Source organism: Protobothrops mucrosquamatus, unplaced genomic scaffold (genome assembly GCF_001527695.2).
Source record: "Protobothrops mucrosquamatus isolate PMUCROS unplaced genomic scaffold, P.Mucros_1.0 scaffold850, whole genome shotgun sequence".
Taxonomy (NCBI): Eukaryota; Metazoa; Chordata; class Lepidosauria; order Squamata; family Viperidae; genus Protobothrops; species Protobothrops mucrosquamatus.
In genome coordinates this window covers 247,939-272,697 of record NW_015387105.1, presented here as the reverse complement: position 1 = coordinate 272,697, position 24,759 = coordinate 247,939, and the positions used below count along the sequence as shown (strand labels likewise).

General features: G+C 34.9%; 1 protein-coding gene across 1 annotated transcript in view; it reads left to right on the top strand.

The window, feature by feature from the left end:
- The window catches only part of RYR2 (ryanodine receptor 2), a 207,825-nt gene that overhangs the window by 29,841 nt on the left and 153,225 nt on the right, over positions 1–24,759 (top strand). The window contains exons 11-17 of the mRNA XM_015819028.1: positions 7,025–7,099; positions 8,489–8,645; positions 14,739–14,903; positions 18,107–18,228; positions 18,936–19,119; positions 20,209–20,344; positions 21,138–21,233. Of these exons, the coding sequence (XP_015674514.1) occupies positions 7,025–7,099; positions 8,489–8,645; positions 14,739–14,903; positions 18,107–18,228; positions 18,936–19,119; positions 20,209–20,344; positions 21,138–21,233 (935 nt within the window). The remainder of the gene's footprint in view (positions 1–7,024; positions 7,100–8,488; positions 8,646–14,738; positions 14,904–18,106; positions 18,229–18,935; positions 19,120–20,208; positions 20,345–21,137; positions 21,234–24,759) is intronic.

Sequence of the window (24,759 nt, the reverse complement as noted above, 5' to 3'; positions counted from 1 at the left end):
ATAATAAAGTTGGAAGGGACCTTGGAGGTCATCTAGTCCACCCCCCTGCTCAGGCAGGAACCCTATACCATTTCAGACAAATGGCTGTCCAGTCTCTTCTTAAAAACTTCCAGTGTTGGAGCATTCACCGCTTCTGGAGGCAGGTTGTTCCATTGGTTAATTGTTCTAACTGTCAGGAAGTTTCTCCTTAGTTCTAGGTTGCTTCTCTCCTTCATTAGTTTCCATCCGTTGCTTCTTGTCCTGCCTTCAGGCGCTTTGGAAAATAGCTTGACTCCCTCTTCTTTGTGGCAGCCCCTGAGATATTGGAACACTGCTATCATGTCCTCCCTCGTCTTTCTCTTCATTAAACTAGACATACCCAATTCCAGCAGCCATTCCTTATATGCTTTAGCCTCCAGTCCCCTAATCATCTTTGTTGCTCTTCTCTGTAGTCTTTCTATAGTCTCAACATCTTTTTTACATTGTGGTGATCAAAACTGTATGCAGTATTCCAAGTGTGGCCTTACCAAGGCATTGTAAAGTGGTATTAATATTTCACATGATCTTGATTCTATCCCTCTGTTGATGTAGCCTAGCACTGTGTTGGCCTTTTTGGCAGCTGCAGCACACTGCAGGCTCATATTTAGGTGATTGTCCACTACGACTCTGAGGTCCCTCTCACAGTCACTACTATTGAGCAAGGTACCCCCTATACTATACCTATGCATTTGGTTTTTCTTGCCTAAATGTAGAACCTTACTTTTTTCACCATTGAATTTCATTTTGTTAAATAGTGCTCAGTGTTCAAGTCTGTCCAGATCCTCATGTATCTTAAGCCTGTCTTCTGGAGTGTTGGCTATTCCTGCCAGCTTGGTGTCGTCTGCAAATTTGATGATTTCCCCATCTATCCTCGTCCAAATTATTGATGAAGATGTTGAAGAGCCCTGGGCCCAGAACAGAGTCCTGGGGCACCCCAGTACACACTTTCCTCCATGTAGATGTGGTTCCATTGAGGACCATACACTGAGTACGGCCGGTCAGCCAGCTACGGATCCATCTGGTGGTAATGCTGTCTAAAGCACCTGTTTTGTAACTGCCATAACTTCAAACAGTCATATACATCTCAAGGCTCTCTGAAGGAGAAACTTCCTGACAGTGAGGACAATTAACCAGTGGAACAGCTTGCCTCCAGAAATCGTGGGCGCTCCATTACTGCAGATTTTTAAGAAGAGGCTAGACAGTCACTTATCTGAGATGGTATAGGTTCTCCTGTTTGAACAGGGGGTTGGACTAGAAGACATCCAATGTCCCTTCCAGCTCTATTCTATTCTATTCTATTCTATTCTATTCTATTCTATTCTATTCTATTCTATTCTATTCTAATTTATATCTGGATATAAAAATAATGAATAATAATAAATGCCCTTTTGCAAAATATGGCAATGTAGTTTTAGTAGATATCCATTCCTTCTTCACAGTGGCGGTTAATATATCTTTTAAATACCGTGTACTTTATAGCCATAGAACAGAAGAGCCAAAGTTTAAGGCTCTGTAGAAAGGCTCCTTGTGCGAGATTCATGAGCGCATTTTTCAAAAACCTTCTTCATAAGTGAACTTTTTTTTACTTTTCCCAGCTGAATATTTATTTTCAGATTTGTTCTGCCTTTGCTTCTTCTTCTTCTTCTTTAAATAATCACATGTAGTTTTGCACATACTTCATTTTTTCCCTAAGTGGTAACATTTTATAAAGACAGTCACTATAATAAAATATTCTTCAGAGCATCTTTGAACATGCTGTAGGTCTAATAAATAATGTTATGCATAATTGTAATTTATTTATAAGCACTGCTTTACTCTACAGTTGAGAAAGGAAATAATTTATTTGATGTAGAAATATATAATGATAAAGAGTTGGTTTACTCGTACCAATTGACTGGCTATTTAGGAAGCACAATATATTTGCTGGATATTGTTGAAGAACAGAAATATTAGTCAGTGGTGGCAAAAAACCATCAAAGAAATCAGGATATTCTATGGCAGACAACTATGTGATGTTTTGGGCAAACAAGAATTTAATAATATCATTGAGTGAGAGATTGCTGAAGATACATACATCAAAAGCTTCCAGGCAATCTTAGAATGTCTCAGTGAACATAATGGGTTTTTAATATATTAGAGTTCTTACAATTCTTAATCGATAAGTATTTGTAACTTGTCTCTCATGAAACCTGCATCTGTACAATCAAACTGTCTTTCTTCCCTATTTTAACCCACTTCCCAATTTAAATCCTGCATCAGTTTAGCTATTCTATGCATCTGATGGAGTCAATTTGCAGCTCAAAACACTTTTAAAGGTTCCTCCTTATACTTTCTTGAATAAGAGTATAAAAGATTCTGCTACAAATTTTTGCAGGAATGGATTTTGATTTTTGTGTTAAATCCAGGATGAAAGAAGTGAAAGTCACATATAAGAGACTTAAAAAGTGAAGAACTGGAGATTTTGCACTTTGTAAAATGTACAATTTGGCTGAGGGATTTCTCCTGCTCTTCTCTGTGGTCTCTGTATATTACAAATATAGTTTCAAGGTCTGCACAGACACCATTCACAGGTTTTACAGCTGAGCTGATTTTGGTAACCCTAAATAGTCTTTCACACTACATGACTGAAGGATATCGAGTTGTATACCTTACTTTCTTCTTACTGCAATTGATTTAGCTTCCTTCCTGTTCAAGATTGTTGTCCCTTCTGAATTTACTATTCTTTTTTTATTTTTAAATATTTACTCTGCATTTTCTCCCCTTAAATTTACTGTTCATCTTTTGTCAGTAATTCACAACCTGCATGTCTTGGCTTGCTTAGATGGTGTGTCCAGTGCGTTAGTGTACCAACTTCAGATGGATATTCTCTCTTCCTTTTGGATTTGGGCAAAGCTTCTGAGTGGACTCAGGTCATCACTCTCAATGGTTCATAAAGATACACAATAGCTGATATTTTAGGGTCTTGAATGAATAAGAAATCTGCCAATTGAAATCTTCTCTATACAGAGACACCATCATCACTCTATAAAATATTACATTGTCACTAACTATTTTTATCAGTTGAATTAATGTTTTCTGTTCTGACTATTGGGTGAGCCCATAGTGAGTCTGTAGAAATTGATCTCAATTTTATTCTGTGCTTTATTTTTTAATTGCTTCGGTTGTAATACTGTTAGCTTTTCTTATTTGACAGGCAATGTTAGGATGGTCCATGATATTCTTCAGTATCAAGAAAGCACCTCAAAAATAAAACGACTACCACGAATGTGTGTGCAGTGAAGGGAAAACACCAGATTTTTTGTGTAAACTATAGCAGCAAAGCATGAATGTCTGCAATAACCTTTGAAAAAGTCTCATGGCACTATCTATCTCTGCCCATTCCATTACTGTTTCCGATTATTTTTAATCCTTCTTAAAGATTTGGTCTCAAATCTTCTACTTTGAATTGCTTTCTATTAGTAGTTTCATCACCCCCAAACTACACGTTCATCTCTATCAGTTACACCAGGAGCTCTATCTTTCTCCTTACTGGATGAGGACTTGTTGACCATGATGAAGCTCATTCTCATCAGAAGACATTTAATACTATAGTAAGCAAATGCTATGAATGAAAAGCTGGGAAGCTAGGTAGCCAATGTAGCTGATAATTCAGGTTGTGCAATTCAGTACATTGACTCTGGTTTTCACAGTGATGTTACTAGCACTCTTCCATGGTATTAAGGACTTGTGGGAGAGGCTAGTTTTCATTACTCCAATTCCAAGGCTTCCTAGGTAATGAAGCATTGTGCAATGGAGATGGGTCTACCAGATTTTTCCTATCAACAATATAATTCTTGGAGGCAAAAAACCCCTTTTTTGAATGCTAGCTAACAAAATCCCACTTTGAAACTGCTATTTTGATTTCTATCCTTTTGGGAGAATAAGAAATAGGGAATTATTCTAAACACTGAGCTTGACTGCATGTTCTTAAATACATGGGTGGTTTGTATCAATTGCTTTAGTCTACTTTTCTTAGATTGTGTAGATTATAGGGCGTAATAAACCAAGGATATTTCATGAATTATCATTGCAGTGCCCTCATTCTTTGGTGTACTCTCTTTTCCTTGACTATTCTACTCGAAATATAGATGCTTCTTTGCACAGAAGCAATCAAGGTTTTCTATTCACAGGATTTTATTTCTATTGTTTCATGTTTCCAAGATGAGATAGTACCCTGAAATCAAGTCTCAAGATGTGTAGTTTCATCACTCCTTGTGCATTTTAGGTGGAGATATTTGCATCCATACTTCCACAGTTTCATCACAGAGATTGGTTAGCATAATTTGTTTTGAGCAGTGCATATTTCCATATCAGCATTTATATGTATCATAAATCCAATTCTTTCAATTCGAAGTGCTTCCTTCTGGTCTTTTAGTAGCACTTCAAGTATTTACAAAGTTCATGCATATATGGTGATCTGCTCATCAAGGAATCTAGATATTTTCTTATTCCAGTAATCCATTATTGATCTATCTGATGGCAGAAGATGTGTGTATCAATTTCATTATTAAATTAGCTGTTCTAGATTTTTAGATCTATATGACAACAAGGAAATACCAAATAACCTTGCAGCCCACCTATTTTCTAGCACTTATGCTTAATTCTTGGAGGATCAATTTTTCTTGGGCCTAGCAAGGTTATGACATTCATTGCTCTTTTCTTTATATATTTTTGTAAGTTTCATTTGAGCTCAACTGCCTATACTTATTCATCATTACGGCCCTGTCATCTAGTCAACGATTTCTGTTTTTTCCCACTTTTTCCCCATATTCCTAACCATTTTAGTTATTAAAGAAGATAGGTTTCCAGGGCATGACTATAAGACAGATATGATCTGCTTCAAAAAAGAAGCTGTTTGTCAATGTGAATAAACTTCAGTTTAGAAGGCCTTAAACTTTCAAGATAAGATTAACAGGCAGGATAGTCCACATGATCAACAATAAATCTACAACCATATTTGAAGTTGTTTTCAGTAAAGAAGAGTTAGAGCTGTAGTGAAATATTAACTGGGAACAAATATTCTTAGGAAGTTTTTGTTTTAGCTTGGATACTGTTATGCCAGTGTTTCTTTCTTCTTCAATCACACAGTTCAAAATATAATTGGAAATCATAAGGCATATTATATTCCTATCTGGTCTGACCATCTGATCACTATCTTGATATCTGGATTATATAACTTACTATGCTTGGTTGAATAACATTAACTTTTATGCTACATTAATTGGCCTGGCCTACCTCTGATAAATATAGTTTACTATGCAAGGAACCATAAAGAAGAGGAACAGTTTGCTCACTGTAACTGTTTCATTGACTGGCAGCCTCTGCATTCACACAAATTTCTGCTTTCCCAGTGTGGGTACTTATCTCACTGAGGTAAGTAGTAGTCCTTCATGTATGTGCAATCGGGGGAAACATTAGGGACCTGCTCAAATCAGCTCAGCTTTGGAATGTTCTGATGGTATCTGCACAGGAAAAGAAAATTCATTCATATGAATGCACAGATGACTGCTTACAAAACCACAGAAACAGGTAAGCAACCTGATCCTTTCCTAACCATTAAAAAGCCTGAATGCTTACAAGAGCTTTGTGCCCTTTGGATCTTTTCTCTTCTGTACTAATTTCTTAATGCAGCTTTATATAACTCTTAATTTTTAAAAGTTAAGCAAAGCTGGAAGACATGAATTTGCCGCTTTGCCATTTCAAAACGAAATGCTGGTCACTTTGGTGGCTTTGCAAAAAATGCCAGAGCTGGCCTATTGCATTGGACAGGATATTATGTAATACAGTCTAATGCACTCATTTTTACTGCTTTGAGAAAGGTTATCTGGGATTTAAAACGTAAATTTTAAAAGAGTTTACGAGTGTGTACACATTGTTTTAGTTATTGTACATGTAGATTCAGGAAAAGGTAATCAAGCAACGAATCAGTGAACACCTAGAGACAAACAAAGTCATTACCAAAAGCCAACATCAATTTGTCAAAAACAAATCATGCCAGACAAATCTTATTGCATTCTTTGACCAGGTGACAAAATTAGTGGACCAGAGGAATGCTGTGGATATAATTTACTTGGACTTCAGTAAGGCATTTGATAAAGTAGACCACAACCTACTACTTGATTAGAAAAATGTGGGTTAGATAGCATCACCACCAGATGGATTCGTAGTTGGCTGACCGGCCGTACTCAGCATGTAGTCCTCAATGGAACTGCATCTACATGGAGGGAAGTATGCAGTGGGGTACCCCAAGGCTCTCTTTTAGACCCAGTACTCTTCAACATCTTCATCAATGATTTGGATGAGGGAAGAATAGCCAACACCCCAGAAGATAGGCATAAGTTACAGAAGGATCTTGAAAGAGTTGAACATTGGGCGCTATCTAACAAAATGAAATTCAGTGGTGAAAAAAGTAAGGTTCTACATTTAGGCAAGAAAAACCAAATGCACAGGTACAGTACCTTGCTCAATAGTAGTAAGGGTGAGAGGGATCTCAGAGTCCTAGTGGACAATCACTTAAATATGAGCCAGCCGTCTGCTGCAGCTGCCAAAAAAGCCAACACAGTGCGAGGCTGCATTAACAGAGGGATAGAATCAAGATCACATGAAGCGTTAATACTACTTTACAATGCCTTGGATGGAAACTAATCAAAGAAAAGCAACCTACTTAGAACTAAGGAGAAACTTCCTGACAGTGAGAACAATGGAACAACCTGCCTCCAGAAGCGGTGAATGCTCCAACACTGGAAGTTTTTAAGAAGAGACTGGACAACCATTTGTCTCAAATGGTATAGGGTTCCTGCCTGAGCAGGGGGTTGGACTAGAAGATCTCCAAGATCCCTTCCAACTTTATTATTTTTATTTTTATTTTTACCAATTTCTGCACTAGTCAAATACATTTCCCTGGGGGAAACAATTGGTTTTTATCACAAATATGTAAAAAACTTGGAAAATGTCTTTTGTGTTGTAGAACTGTCCATTATGAGGGTGGTGCTGTGTCAATTCATGCTCGTTCTCTTTGGAGACTGGAGACTTTGAGGGTTACGTAAGTAAATGCTGGCATAATGTATCCATTATGACAACTAATATTCTGTTTTGTTAAATGAAGAGGGGTTTTATTGTTATTACAAAAATCATAGTATGCTAAAAGATTTTGATTCCATTTGGAAATAGTACCAAGATTATAATGTGCAATGAGCTGTTAAGCATGTGTATTGATGCATACTGCTGCCAAATACTCTTTAAAATATTTTTGAGGAAATTCTGGGGAAATGAATGCTTATTGGTTGATCACTTAATGAGAGTAACTGTGAGCAAAGGTTATGTCACATTTCTGTTTGAAAAATTAAAAACTAACCTCTCAGATTTTTAGCATTTTCAAATTTAATTAGCCTCAGACCAGGGGTGTCAAACTGCTGGCCCACAGGCCGGATGTGTCACACAGAAGCCGTACCAATCTCAGCTCCAGCAAAGGGAAAAAGTTGCGATATGTCGCGACACGTCACGTGATGCAGCGAGTTTGATACCCCTGCCTCAGACTATGATTTGATAAATGTACAATATCTTTACTTGAAATTCAGTTTGGCACTAATGTGCTATCTGCTGCACAAATAATTTTATAAAGGAGTATTTTCTTTCATATCAGAACATACTCTAGCCACTCAGTGAATTTGGGGCCTATTTTTTCTTTGCTTTTCTCTCCTGTATTGTTTTATTGGAAAGTGAAATATTTAGTTAAAAATAATTGAAATGATTATTTTAATCATTAGCATACCTTCATACACACATAAATATGCAATTCTTAAAGCAGGCAAATTAATATCAGTTGCTGGGAGAGGATCTTTGCTGTCAATGCATGTAGGTCAAATTGATGCATTATGTAAAGAATGAATATTTATTATATACAATATTGTTGTAAACAGAACTCAGCATTGTGCAGCCTTCTATTGATTGTATCTGGGAATGTGCTTAACTGAACCTATCATTTGTCTTTTTTGTTCCAAAGATACTGAGGCTGTAGATTATATGAAGAAAACCTGGGAAAATATGTTGTTATGAACTGAGTTATTACAATATTACAAATATGCCACTTGAATATAAATGATTTAGTGGATACAGATCTGTTTCTTTTCTGATGACCACATGCATGGCTCATCTATGATTTGGTGAACCAATAAATCTGGTCCACCAAAACAATTTGATTTGCTTTCTGTTGAAATTAGCAAGTGTTCTTAGTAAGTAACTTGATGTCTGTTTTAAATGTCTTATAGTTGACATATCATCAAAATGTGATTTCAGCATACCTTTAATTCCAGAAATAAAACTGAAGGAATCAGCAATATGTATATATTTTAATTGGTAGTTTTTAATTATGTTTCATATTTTCATTTAATATTTAAAGAGTTTATGAATGCTAATTTTATTTTTTTATTAGATGGAGTGGAAGTCACATTAGATGGGGGCAGCCATTCAGATTAAGACATATAACAACAGGGAAATATTTAAATCTCATGGATGACAAGAGTCTTCTTCTAACAGACAAAGAAAAAGCTGATGTGAAATCTACAGCATTTTGTTTTCGATCTTCCAAGGTAAATATTTGTAATATAAATTATTTCTGTAATAATTTAATTTAATTTAATTTAATTTAATTTAATTTAATTTAATTTAATTTAATTTAATTTAATTTAATTTAATTATTTAATTTAATAATTTAATTTAATTTAATTTAATTTAATTTAATTTAATTTAATTAATTTAATTTTCACTTTAGATACCATCCCAGTCCAAATTGATTCTGAGTGGTGTACAATCAAACCAAATAAAAATAGAAAATGCAATATATTAACAAATGTATAAGGAATGGAATACAGAACATGTTTTGCCCTATTCAAAAAATGAAATTATAATTAATAGTTACTATGAATACTTAGGTACCTTCTTTGGTATATACTTATTAAAGTGACTGAAGATTACTACTTGGTTTAAGATTAATATCTAGTATCTGGTTCAGGTAAATAAAGGAATGATTAATTAGAGACTTGGGAGGGCTTTGCTTGCTTCCAATAGAAAGAGAAAAATAAAAGCATTTTGTAAGCCAAGATATGATTGTTCAAAATGAACCACTTCTCATATCCAGCTTCCTTTAATACAAGTTTAGTAGCCTTGGGCAACCTGTCAGCTTTCTTCAATTCTCCAGCACCCTGTATGTGTCCTTTAGCACCTCCTGTTGTTGACGTGGCAGCAAATGTTTTAAGGCTAAGGGTGGGGGTAGTTTACTTCTCAGAGGCTTATAGCTTCCAACTCTGAGTCCGTAAGGAGAAGGGCGGGATATAAATGTAATAAAATAAATAAATAAATAAATAAATAAGGTTAGATTGTGACCCCTGGTTTAGACATTTCCTAATGCAAGGAGAGTGATTGAGATACTTGAACTGCATCTTATATTATTGTTTTTTTTATTTAGGTGTATTGCATTTTCTATTTTTCTTTATTTTACTTTGATTTGATTTTTCCTGAACTGGTGAAAGGTAAAAATCTCCAGATTCTCACTTACTGCCTTGTTTCTCCTATCACACTAAGTTGTTTTGTTTATTTAATAAACCTGAATGGTTTGACTCATGCCACATACTACCCAAAACAAATCAAAGCACATTATCAATGAGCACAATTTATGAACTCAGCCACTTTGTTGAAGTGCTTTTCCATAACATGTTGCTTTTTTCCCCTTTATCCATTTATATAATATACACTCTACTTTATTGATGAAAAATAGTAAGATAAGACTACAAAACTCTCAGTTGCTCATTTCCAAGCAGAGACAATAATTTTAAATCAATAGCTTTATAGAGACAATTGGGAAGCCACACACAGAAAGAAGTAGTACACAGGGAAACATTAGTATGTCTTGGAGTGGGTAAAGTCTCCTGCGTGAAAGAGCCAGTGGTACAATCTGTCATCTCTTGATTCAATTATATTAAACAATTTTCACTCAATGTCAAGTCTCTCTTTATTAAGGAAGATTCTGGAGAAGGTGACCAGCTTTATCTTAAGGCATTCTTAGAAGTAATGAATTACTTTGATCCCTTACAGTTAGTATTCAGTTTTGTGCATGGGATAAAAACAGGTTTGATTGTCCTAGTTTATGAACTTTTCTCAGGATATGGATGAAGAGAGAATATTCCTCTTGGGTCTTTAGGTAGTTTTTGAAGCATCAAGCATGATTCCTTCTGGATAGCCTGAGAGGTTTATGAGAGGAGAGCAGTGCTTTACAGTGTTTCCACTTTTCCCTTAAATGCAGGCGAAAAACAAGCATGGGGGAATAAAGTTTAAACTCCTGTTACATAGCAATGAAGAAGGTAGAATTTGTCCTCTGTATTTTATAACCTGACCATGGATGAAGGGCAAAGATCAGTAGATGAAACAGAGCTTCCCCCAAACATGCAGAAATTGTAAGTCTTTATTAAAAACTTGCTGTACCCGGCCACGCGTTGCTGTGGCTCAGTCTGGTTAAATGGAAAAGAAAGAAAAGAGAAAGCGCACGTTTGTAATATGGAATTGTAAAATCGTAGCGTGTGTTGCTTTTACGTCCAACAGATGGCGCTGTTTTTTTAAAAAAGCATGTTTTTACCTGTCACAGGTGTGACATCTATATAATAGTAGGTATATAAAAACACGCGCGTATTCGAATGCAACGTTGTGTCAAAATTTCAAAGCAATCGGTGAAGAACTTTCGGAGATTTAAGATTTTGAACAAACGAACATTTACATTTTTATTTATATAAGATGGGATAATTGAAATTCAGAATGGGAAAAGAATTGTGCCAACTTTAAGTTATGAAATACAAGTCTATGAGAGGTTTAGAAGTGTAATGAATGACCTTGGGGATGAGGGGAAGATATGCTGCCTAGGAAACAATCAGATTAGAGAGGCAGGAGTCCCCAATGGATTAATAGTCAAGGGAGGAAACTTAGGAAAGACTCACCCAAATTGTTCAGGCAGGAAGTTTGCACCTTCAGACTTTCAATATTCTGTTAATGCAACCTTACAATAAAGTATAATTAGCTCATCTAGTCCTGTTTCCTGTCTAATTTACCCATGTGGGCTGACAGTAAATGTTTTAAATTCATGTAGTTAGTTTGAATCTTGAGGGGTGTATGTCTGATAATACCATTGTTGAAAAGTCTCTTTATGACCCAACAATTCATGTTAAAAGGCAATAATTACATTTGGGAGGAAGGAACTATTAGGGAAAAATGTATGGGAAACAAGGTCTGATTAGACTCTGGAACAGATATATAAACACAGTCCACAAATAAAAAATCAGCTTGAATAACAAAGTGGCATATGGATTGTGGACAGAAGGTGCATTGGGAACTGAGAGTCTGTTTGAATAGGATAAAAACTTATTGGGTCTCAGAATATTTTCCAAAGGGAACCCCTTTCTTGGTATGATGAGTAAGCAATGCAGTTAAAGCAGCAACATTGGGAATAAAATAATGAAAAAATGGCAAAGTCCTGAAAATGCTGTATATCCTTAATAGTGTATATGAAGGGAGGGAGGGTGGTCCAGGATGGAATAGATTCAAATTTAGCTGGATGCATCTGAAGTTTATTCTAAAAAAAATGTGGTAATCCAAATAAACAAATGCAGGCAGTGCTTTTTTCAGTTTAAGGTAGAGTTTGTGATTGTACAGTGGGTGCAGACTGTTCTACTTGCTGCATGTGCAGAATGGGATCCTCAGATTAAATAAATTGTCCAAATAAGTAATCAGAAAAATGTACACTTGGGTCTGAAAAATATGATTCATGAGATTTTGGAAGATGGAACTATGTGGATGCCAAAAGTCATTGTTGTGGATTTATACTCAAATCATTTAAATATTCATTCCATTCTTTGTTATGAATTAGACCTCAGGGTAGCTTACAATTTAATTTGGTAAAAAACCACGGGCTTTCTGCAGCTATTACAGAATCCTAGAAATAAGAGGAAGAAGGCAATGATCCATAATGAGTTTAGATTAAAAGAACCGGCAACTGTAAACTACTGGGAGTTAGCCATCCTTCTTAACAGCAAAGAATTTACAGGGGAGGAAAAACAATAGATAAAGCCTTTCTGCAATTTCTCATCAGTCCTTTAGGCAAGACAATTACATCTTTGACATTGACTAGTGATGTTTTGCAGAATCTGAGTTTCATGAATGAGATTGATAGCACAGCCCCAGAGTCTGTGTTTCCTCTTTTCCAAACACTTCAGTATTAGCTGTATAATTGATAGCTAGAAAGGAGGTGAATTGTAATTTGGTTTTTTAGGTATTCCATCTGTAGCTGAATCCACCCATTTTGGTGCTATCCCCTTCTTCTCTTTCCTTCCACCTTTCCTAGGATTAGAATCTTTTCCAGAGAGCTAGAGCCTTCAGATAATGTGTCTGAAGTAAGATATTTGATCCTAGGCTTTTTTTGTTTGACTTCTTCAAAGTTCCAACTTCTGCTTCCATAGAGTATTACTACTTTGCTTGCATTGTTCCGAGTTTAAGCTGTGTGTAAAGTGGGCTAATAACAGGTTCTGTGAGAAAAATGTAATTCTGGATGATGAAGGATTTTATGAAGTTGTAGATGGCATTGGACTCTACTAGAATATGCAGCGTCCATCTACCGGTAAGTGTAGTGTAGAGGAATGATTAAATGAAGATATGTACATAACTTGGCAGGTCCGAGCTCTGTTTAATATGTGTGTACCCCTGTCTCTGAGGCTTTGGAAATTGATATGGACTCATTTTACTAGATCTGTAGTGTTTTGAATAACTGCTTGCAACTGCTCTGTATAAATAAATGTGAAAAAAAAGATATTTCAAAAGGGGAGTTTTAGCAGGAATTTTTTATGCCAAATATCCACTTTCTCCACAGTATAAGCATAGACCCTGCATGCATTGGTGCAATATTTCTTAGGAAGAAAATGGAACACTTCGTTCACATTGTACGAGGAGGGTTGTAGAGAGAAAGAGGTGTATGCTTGGTGTTGGAGGATAGCAACAGAAGCAATAATTGTAGGTCATGTGCAGAAAGCAGTGTACACTCTGTTCCATTTATTGACCTTAAATGGCTTATCATCCAGATTAACTGTTCCATTTGGGTTGCAACTTTATTCTGATACTGGCACATGGAATTGGTGATTTGCAATCTTGTTTAATCTTGGGTCAGAGTGTGCCCTGCCCTGCTATAGTATTGGGAATAATAATATATATAGAACAAGCTTCTTACAAATTATGGCTATAAAATACTTGCTCAATTCCACATTCTCAAGTAGATTGTAGCTTTATTGCAGAGAATAAGAATTTTTTTCTATAATAATGTTTATATAGCAGCATATAGGAATCTTCCCACATGTATGTCAGACCCAAGGTTTGAGTCCTAGGCTTTTTCGAGGCCAACAGGAGTTTGGCAGCCTTTTTTTTTTTTTTTTTGCAGCTTTGAAGCTGCCATCTGTTTAATGTCTACCAAACAGCTATTGCTATGAATATCAAAGCCCTCATCTCAACACTGTCATACCCTTAAAAATCCACATTTTCTTTAAATCTGGTTAGTGAAAATCTTATAAAAGGAATGGAAACGTTTTTATTCAAAAGTTTTACTGTTGATCTATTGGTTTGCCAAGAATAATTAGACTGCAGTAAAATATCCTTCCTTCCTTCCTTCCTTCCTTCCTTCCTTCCTTCCTTCCTTCCTTCCTTCCTTCCTTCCGTACAATATAGCATTGGGTTTAGATAAATGCTTGACTTGTTCAGACTGAAATAACTTCTTGTTATTAATCAAAGTTATCAGAAAATCTTAGGAAAAGATGTATTATTTCAGACTATAATCTTATATCAATTTATTTGGAATAAACTCAGCCAAATAAAACGGAAGTTACTCTTCGATACAGAAATTGTATTGTTAGATATTATTCAATTTTTTGTTTATGTTTCAGGCCTTTTTTCAAGCCTAATATATTTCTGTAGGCTAAACTAAAATATATCAGTTTTAATATAAAGCTCCATAATGTTTCATTTCATATTTGCATCTTATATTTACATTTTTAAAGTCCTAATACTAGATAAAATAATCTTAAAATACAATATGTGCTAGCTTTTTGATGGAATAGTAATCTTATTAGCCAAACATTATAAAAATGTTGCCAAAACATTTTTTTTAACAAAAAAAATATGGACATGAGCCATTCCCTGCAAAAAATACCATAAACTTAAGAGAACCCTATTTTATCACACCTACATAAACAAAACCACAGGTGTTTATGGAGTGTGTCATTAAAACTGCATAGATATGATGTAGAAAACTGGCTTGTAACTGCAATTCTAGTTTGCATGTACAGTACTACATTAACATTATGCATATGTAATGATTTATATAGAAGAACTACACAATTCAGACATAGATTTAGTAACAATAAATGAAAATGTGAATAATAAAGACAACTATACACATTTATTATGTGCTTGGAGTAGTTGCTTTTTCTTTAAAGATTACCTGCATCTGGAAAATAAGCTTACTTAAGTACTATTGAAATTAATCTTGTGCCACAGACTAAGTATTATCATTAACCATGCTTATCATTTTCTGTTGAGGTAAAAATTTTCACCTTTCAAAATGGTTTTGTAGGTAACAACTGGCTTCTTTTTCTTTGTAGGAGAAATTAGATATAGGGATAAGAAAAGAAGTGGATGGCATGGGAACCCCAGAAATAAAGTATGGAGATTCAGTCTGCTTTATACAGCATGTAGACACAGGTTTGTGGCTTACCTACCAATCAGTGGATGCAAAGTCTGTAAGAATGGGATCTGTGCAGCGCAAGGTAAGGTGTTTAAAACAAGGTTATTACATTAAAGTTAACTTTGATGTGACAAGGAAATTAATGCTAAATGTTGAGATTTCAGAAAGAGTAGAGAGAAGAGCAACAAAGATGATTAGGGGTCTGGAGGCTAAAACATATGAAGAATGGTTGCAGGAACTGAGCATGGCTAGTCTAATGAAGAGATGGAACAAGGGGGGCCTTGATAGCAGTGTTTCAGTATTTGAGGGGCTGTCACAGAGAGGAGGGGGACAACCTATTTTCCAAAGCACCTGAAGGCCATACAAGGAACAGTGGATGGAAACTGATCAAGGAGAGATTCCACCTAGAAATAAGGATAATTTTTCTGACAGTGAGAGCAATCAGCCAATGGAACAGATTGCCTTCAGAAGTTGTGGGAGCTTCATCACTGGAGGCTTTTAAGAAGAGACTGGAAGCCCACTTGTCAGAAATGATATAGAGTCTCCTGCTTGAGCAGGAGCTTTGACTAGATGACCTACAGAATTCCTACCAATTCTGTTATTTTAAAGTTTACCCAGAACCCAATTTCAATGTGTTTGTCTCTCAGTCACCATTAGAGCTATATCTTGGAGTGATACTGTTTGCTACAGAAGAGCTCAATCCAAATTCCTCAAAACAGAGATGTTTTTTGGACTGGAAGGCTTCTAGCACTGCTGATGTTACCTAGTTTGGGAAATGAAACTTCTGCAAGAAAACAACCAAGCTCAGAGAGCACTAAGGACCCCTCATTTCAACCCTGAGCTACAAATATTTTCTTTTATAGGCTTCTGTTCATATATTTATATGCACATATATACACTGTTTCCCTTTTTACTTGTTCATGTGACAAACTTTTTTTGTATGCAGATTGCTCAGCATGGTTTCTGAAATGCAAATACAGATAACCTTTGCTTAATAACCACAATTGGAACTGGCAACTCCTTCACTAAGTGGTGTGGTTATTAAGCTGACATCATGAGAATATGACAGACATATGACCTCACTTCTACTACGAATGTTAAGCAAGACACCTGTGATCATGATGTGATTTTACTGCCAGCTTCCCCACCCATTGATTCCGCTTTTTGGAAGTTGGTTGTAAAGCATTGAAATGGTGATCAGGTGACTGCAGGGATTCTATGGTGGCTGTAGATACAAGGACAGGTCACAAAGTTACTTTTTCAGTGCTGTCATAACTTGGATGCTAAACTGGGCAATAATTAAGCAAAGATTACCTATATTTTATTTATATTGATATAAACATTTTTTGGCCATATGATGACTTTTTACTAGAGTCCAGCAAAATAATGACTAAAGAAATTTCTCTAATTTCATTTTTCTTGGCATTATGTTTAACTTGTTTTATAAAATGTAAGAGTTATATAAACTTGCCTAGCACATGAGGAAAAAGGGATATTTTCAAAGCTACTGAAAACAATTGCAATTGCGGCAAAAATCTGTAAGCTAAAAGGAAAAAAAATATACAAGAGTGTATTTTTGGCAGGTGTAAATAAAAAGAAAGTTAATCAGTAACGCTACCTTCAGAATCCACAAATATCTCTAGTTTTCTACAAATATTTGCATGTTTAGCAACCTTGGCAATAAGAACATATTGTTGATAGCTTGGCTCAAATACTCTTTAGTGATTTCCACCATTTTTTTTGTAGTTTCTGCTTGATTACTGCCATTGTTTTCAAAACAGGTTTCTAATATATAACCTCCTATAAAACAAAAACAAAAAAGCAAAGTTAGAAGATACACAATGTCAACTATGAAATTCATTTGCACTCAACAGATATGCATTAGTAGGAACAACTTTATTTGAATATACAATACACTTGTATCTGTGTAGGTAAATAAAACACCAATGCATTAGTAGGAACAACTTTATTTGAATATACAATACACTTGTATCTGTGTAGGTAAATAAACCAATGGAGTTTGATTCAATAAACATAGATAGGTATTACAGGTGGTCCTCAATTTAAAACTGGTCACTTAGTGATTATTTGAAGTTATGACAGACCTCCCCTCCCCCAGAAGCTATTTACTAGTCAGCTTTGAAGTTATGACATCCCCCATGGTCATCTGACAGCAATTTATTGTATTTTTTTCTAGAAACTGCTTTTATTTCTGGTTTCCAGAAAAAAATGCCCATAGCACTTAACATTCACTTCCAAAAAGGTTATGAAATTGGGTTGGTCAGATGATGACTCATTTTATGACCATCATGGCTTACAACCATAATTTCTAGGCTCAATTAGTGTTGAAAGTTGAAGACCATCTGTAAAGTGGAGTGAAGTAATGGTAAAAAATGTTTCAGATAAATTACACAGGAATTGCTTTGGAACCATGCAAATCCATATTAATTATACTGCTAAGATAAAACTCACAAGTTAGCTATTTATTAAAAGAAAAAAGAAAAAAACTAGTGGGTAAACTGGTTATAACCTTATGGCAAAAGTATAGGATTTCATAACAACAAATACAGTGGTCTTAGTATCTCTGAGGATGCATTTAGAAGGACTTAACAAAAAATATTCCATGAAAAAAAATCTTTAAAAGTTCTGGTTTCCTTCACTGTATTAAAATTAATAATTAACAAATATAAAAGTTGTCTTGTGAAGGATAAATAGATACAACTCTGCAAAATGAAATCTACCACAGGATGTGCGCAGGATACTCTTAGTATGGTTTTACCTATAAGCAGTTCACAAAGGGCAAACCTCATTATCTGGAATAAAGGTTTTAATCACAAATTATGAAGTGGTTGCTATTGTTAGCTCTAAATTGCCATTCCACATAGATCATAATTCATTCTGGATTTTCACCAGTACACTCATTCTTTGATTTAATTTGCATATGGGAATGCTTCCGAACTATTCTGTTTTTACTCTCAAGACTGGATTATTTGGCTGGACAATGAATTCATAGTTATATAGGGATTTGCCTATATTGGCAATATATGGATTTTGTCCATTATTTTCTGTAATGAGGTAGCCATGTTTGCAGATCTCATACAAAACAGTGGGTGAATCACCTTTATGTTTCCAAGAGTAAGCTTTAAGACATAGAGTAATGATGGAAATCACTACTATAAATAATTGACTGGCCTGAATTGAAGCATCCAGAGAAATAGAATTAGAATGAGCAAAAGATTTCGTCAAATATTAGCATGGTTTTCTCCATTTGGCTTTTTGTTGCAGGCTATCATGCACCATGAAGGCCATATGGATGATGGATTGACATTATCCAGATCTCAGCACGAAGAATCACGTACAGCACGAGTTATTCGCAGTACTGTCTTCCTTTTCAACAGGTTCATAAGGTATACGTGTACCATGGTTTTCCTATAATCACTAGTCTCACACTTGCTCTGTCATATTTAACATTCCAAAGCCAACAGCTTAATAAGGTTATTTAGTAGGAGAATGCATGACTTTTAGCTGAAGCTAAGAGATTTTCATTTATGAATCTTCACAAAACTCCATTTCGGATTTGTTTTTCTTGAGTATGAGATATTTGAATGGAGCCATATCAGCCATACCAAATTATATGGAGACTTACTTCTTTATGTAAAGTACCTTGCTGTCCCCAAACAATAAACATATACTAAATTTTAAAAGAATTGCCTTGAAAGCTGCTACACCCGTTTCATATAGTTTTAATATAATTTTTCCCTCACAACTTTTTAGTTTGCCTGCAAAAGTCATTGTGATATTCTGGGGGGAAAATTATAGCTGTTTGTGCTTTTCACCTGGAAGACAGCTGCTCCAGTTCTTCGAATCACAATCTGGGCATTACATTGTACTAGATTATCTCCAGAGTGAACTGCTTGGTTCATTTCCAGAGCTCTAAATCAGAATTGGACTGGATGATCTTTACACACCCCTTTTACTTAGTGCTGGTTCCTTACTGATACTGAGACACCATGTATTTGCCAATTAACTGGTTAAATCAGGATATTGTAATGATAGCATGAAAAAATCAGATGAAAATATATGTCTAATGAGTGAACTTTTACATTAACCTTAGGGGCCTTGATGCTCTCAGCAAGAAAGCTAAGTCTTCCATAGTTGATTTACCCATTGAATCAGTCAGCCTTAGCCTTCAGGACTTGATTGGTTACTTCCACCCACCAGATGACCACTTAGAGCATGAAGACAAACAGAACCGCCTAAGAGCTCTGAAGAATCGACAAAATCTCTTCCAAGAAGAGGTAGCAATCTTGTTTTCTTTATGGAAAAAAATTAAAACTGTTCCAAATCTGCAGTATAATGTCTATAAGATTTTTAAATTCAGGCTTCTGTTCCAATGGAGGCAAACCTTGTCAGAACAAAAAGCATTTTTATCTTCTGAAGATTTCACAAGTCTGTATAATTCCTTTCCTTATATGTTATTTGTAGGTCAGTAAATAAGCTACGAGTACAGGTTACAAACAAGCTTAAACTGCCATTAGAATTTCTCATTTGTCTGCATTGGAAATTGAGTTAATTTATACTATGATTTGTTGAAACCAAGCAAATCAATATCATAAACTACATGATTTATATTGTTACAGTATCCCATCTTTTCAGCTAATCACTTTGTTTTTGGGATTCAGTAATAAGCCACGATTAATTAAAACGTGAAGTGAGTCATTCCAGTATTTTTCATGTAGACTTGCAGATAGGAGATGTGAGGTGAGGTAGTAGAGTATGTGAGCTCAAACCTCACACACATACAGTGCTAAATCACATTTTAGGTCTCATTCCATCATAATCTTCCAGGAAAACATGAGATACATGAATTGCCTGTAATACACACATTCTTCAAAAGACTGTAAATGCAGAATATTAGAAATATATTAGGTTTGCAAAATATATGGCTCAATGAGACTGATAACCATATGGAGATGGAATTAATATAGAAATTGAATGCTTTTAAGAAGCTAGCTAAACAATACCTATGGAGAAATGTAGTCTTAAAGATGGATTTTGTCTTAATGCAGCATGACTTATTTCTTCCTAAAATATGAAGATAGGGTCATCCTGCTTATAAGTCAATATTTAACTGTGTCTTTTTCTGCTTCTTGGGCCTGTTTGTTTTCCCAAAGCTCAGTTCCTTTATTACCTACTTGATATCTATGTACAAGTATAAGTATGTATACAATACCACATGTAAAAAAAAACCTCAGAGATTTTTAACACTCTCTCTCTCTCTCTCTGTGTGTGTGTGTGTGTGTAAATAAAGAAAGAGGGAGACACTTTATGTGTATTCATTTTATACAAAATACAAAATGGTTGAGAATAAACACCTTTTCTTCTAGGGTATGATCAATTTAGTGCTTGAATGTATTGATCGCTTACATGTATACAGCAGTGCAGCTCATTTTGCTGATGTCGCTGGAAAGGAAGCAGGAGAAACTTGGAAATCTATTCTAAATTCATTGTATGAATTATTAGGTAAGACATACCTTCAAGTAACAGATTAATAACATCTAAACATACATAAATATATGTGCTAAGACCCCTGGAATGTTGAAATTTTATGATTTATGAAAAACATATATTTATTATGTATGATGAAGATATTCAGAAGTCCAAGTGCACCCTTGGATTAAAATCAAAGAATTTGTTTAGACTGTAGTTGTTTGTTTAGACTGTAGACAACATTTCTTGCCACAGTTGTTAAGTGAAACCACTGCAGCTGTTAGTAACACAGTTGTTAAGTGAATCTGGTTTCCCCAATGACTTTGATTGTCATAGGGTTGCAGAAGGTGACCACATGACCCCAGGACACTGCAACCGTCATAAATTAAGAGTCAGTTGCCAAGTGTCTGAATTTTGATCACATGACCATGGGGATACTGCAACAGTTGTAAGCAGTACAACTGGGGTCATGTGGTCACCTTCTGCAACCCTCTGACAAACTCATGTCACTTTTTTCAGTGCCATTGTAATTTCGAATGTTCACTAAATGAACTGTTGCAAGAAGAGGCTACCAGTACTCTGGATATTAGCAATTTTACTCTAATATCTGGATTTCATAGCTAACTATTAAGCATGTATTAATATTGCTATCATTTATAACAGTCCAAATATAATTAGTATTTTTATAGAATATTTTCTAATCCTAATTATGACTTAACGCTTAATTTAGTAAACTCCAATTGGGGGTCAAAATGCTATATGATGATTTCAGCCAGTGCATGTGAGGATTTTTAAATTAAGAGTTTATCTCTTTATTCATTCCTAGCGGCTTTGATTAGAGGGAATCGTAAAAATTGTGCTCAGTTCTCCGGATCTCTTGATTGGCTCATTAGTAGATTGGAGAGATTGGAAGCATCTTCTGGTATGTTTCTTCGCATTATGATGTATATTTGAATTCATAGTTTCTTTCAGAATTCAATATGAATAGTTGGTATAGTACTAATTTAATAATGATCCCTTGGGTACCTACAAATAGGAATAGAAAGATTGTTGTTTGTGAATCTGGTAGAAATTTTGCCAAAAGCTTAAAAAGCAATATTAAATCGTATATTTGTTTTGTTTTGTTTGCTGTCTATATAGATATGATTCAGATTTGTTTGGGATATTATGTTGTACACAGAAACTTCATTTTGTGGTCCGATAATTTTTATCGGCATTTGTTTAATGTATCTCATAGGTTAAAAGGTAGAATTTCCCTTTGTTCCTAGGGAGGTCCAAGATAAGTTTCGTATGGTATTCTTTTTTTTGTGTTGGCCAGAGGCAATTATTGCCTTTTTCTTTTTTTATTATTATAGGTTTTATTATTTTTAAAAAATTACAATCTTTAAAGCTTAGCAAACAACATGTTATCTGGATTCACATATTTAACATTAATTTCTTCAATATAAATCTATTCCGTACTGCACAATCCAGTATTTTTCCCTTGGACTTCCTTTCTTCCCCATATTTTTTCCCTTTTCCCCTCATTAAACAATTACAATTCTTAATACTATTGATATTTACAAAATTCGGTATAAACATCTTCATCATATTTTACTAATATTATAGAAGTAACAATAATATCAATTCATAAGTCAATATCCTGTTTTTTGTGTTCTTATTAAAGTTTGATTTCCCATCAATATTTAAAATACTTTGGTCAGTTATGATTTTCTCAATATTAATTACATTTATATAGCTAAAACTTTTTATTCATACCAATCCTCTTATCTTCAAATTTCCCATATCAAAAGGAAAAATAATGCTATTTTAATTCTAAATCATATCTTCCATTATAAAAAACTAGTTATATCTAAGGGTAACACTTTTTTTTTAAATCATATTCAAACAAGTATATTAAATAGATAGTGCCCCCACTAATAGCTCAAATCCTCTGTTTTTTAAGTCTAACTCTCGCTTTCTTTCTTTGGCAAGCAACTTTCCAGGCCAGGACAATTAAATTGCCCAAGAATTTTCTTTTTATTTTTATGCAAGCTCCTTGGCATGAGGAAGACAATTTAGGTAGAGTATTTTTTTGGGGGGAACTCCGCCCATCCACATTCCCTAAACATTTCCCCTGTCCGCTCTATGTTCCATTTTCTAGAATCTTCTTCCTTGTCATCAGGTGTATTTTGGATAAAAGAGTAAAGGGTCTTTTGTATTTTCATTGTTATAGGTAGGTCTTGCAGTATTTTATTTGCGTATGGCAGTCTATATTTCCCTTCTCCTATCTCCTCTATCTCTAGATCCATTTCTTCTGCTTCACCCTCTGATTTCTGATTTTTATTTGTTCATACTTTGTAGTCATTGTCTGGGAGCTTTCCAGTTGTAGCTTTAATTTAGAGATTTGGTCCTTTATGTCATCTAGATTATTTTTAGTCTCATTATGCTTTCTTTTTATGTCCTCTTTGTGTGCAAGAATTGTTTGATGAATTTGCTGTAGCATAGAGAGTACTTCCTTCTGAAAGGTATTTGTTTTTTCTTGAGGCATCATTCCTAGAAATCCTATAGCATTCCTGTAAATCCTACAGTCTCAGTAAGAGTGGAACAGAATTTCCTCTAGTTTTCTGGTTTTTTTATACATAGCCTTTAGAATCCAGTCCTAATAGCAATATTTAATAGTAATCCTTTGTCTCAAGTATCCTGAAAGTTATCAGTCAGGCAAGGTTGTAATCCACAATGTTCCCAGTGTTCAAAGTGTTCAACCTCCCTGCAGCCAGTCATATTCAGAAGTCAATTTTTTCTTTTTCTTCCACTAGCTCTTGAGATTAAAAGTCCAAACTCAGTAGGTATTTATAGTCCAAGAAGGTCAGGATGATAAATATGCCAAAATATTTTCCTTTATTGCCAGCTGTTTTCCCTTAAGCTGAAATTCACCAAGCAGCTAGTTATAGTACTATACTCAAATCCACCACTAGATGTCACTCAAAGTCCATTTTCCACTCTTAAAACAAAAAGTTGATTTCTTATATTTCTTATATTTCACCTCAATATTTTTTTTCCCAAAGAGAAAATCTTAACAATTTATCTCAGTTCTCAGATTTATCAAAACTGTAGCTTTGTATTACTTTCACTTCAGTATTGTGTATTTCTGTCCCCCATAAAAAAATTAAAACACCGCTTCTGTTCACATCTGGAGGTTTTAAGCTTCCTGGGAGACTTTCCCAGGAAATTCAGTTGTAAAATAGTAAAGAAAGGATCAATATTCTCACTCAGTCCAAACATGCTGTTTACGAGTGCTAATTAAAACTTTTGTTCTTCGGTTGTCAGCAGCTAATGGCTGGCCGCAGAAGTGTGGCCGGTCTCTCTGTGATCGACAAAGCACCCCTCCTTCTTCATCGCCTCTTCAGGGCAACTTTAGGCCCTTTTCAGGGCCCCCAGCAGGGCGAAATTGGGCGCGGAAGGCAGAGCTCTGCCTTCATATGTTCTATCTCACCGCGACGCAAAACTGGAAGTCGTATTCTTGACAAGAACCTTAAAATGATTTGCTTTTGTGTTCTTCTGAGATACAGTGTTTTGTAGTCCCAGTTTATAGCCCAGAAATAACCTGGTTACTTTCAGTATTACATGGAAAGGAGAACAGGCAGTGTAAAGTAAGGAGCAGATAAAGGAGGGAATGGAGTTTTAAGTGCTAGTGAAGAAAAACCTTATTAATTTTGGTCCTTATTTTCATTGTTTAGCATCTGTCCTTCCTTATTGTTTTGAGTCACCCATGGTCAAAGAGATTATTATTAACTGAATAACTGATATAATTTCTATCTTATATAGTAAGTATCATATGGATTTTTTATTTTTGTTTCTCTAAGCACCTACAATGTACTAAGCATGGTACTTAAGTTAATTGGTTGTTAATTCATAAACAGTTTAATACTATACATTTAAAGGAGCTTAAATGGCAAAAGTTTAGATCAACAAGGAACCAAACAACACTTGGTATTTTACCCAAATTGATGATTTTTGCCCTGCAATTCAGACTGGCCTAGTTGCAGCTTAATAATGACAGCTGTTTTTCAATTAGTTACAGCTGAACTAGACTGTATTTTGGATTTTAGGGGGAAAAACTAACATGGAGCTTTGTTTTAAACAGAAAGATGTTTAAGGAATATAAAATAAAACGGAGAGTTGACAGATTATGGCATGATGTAAATGCAATAAATGAATACATCTCATCAAAATTTGATGCATAATTTGTTTTATAGATATGGGGGATTTTAACATGTAGTGCATGAGTTGTCTGAGTACTATTGTATGTGCTGCCGAGATTTTATGCATCTTTGATGATATTTAACTTGTTTTAATTTATTTATTAAATGAACTGATCAGCCTGCATATCTACTAGAAGATATTTTGGATAATGAACAAGGAAAAAAATACAATATAACTACAACAAAAATGAAAAAAATATATAA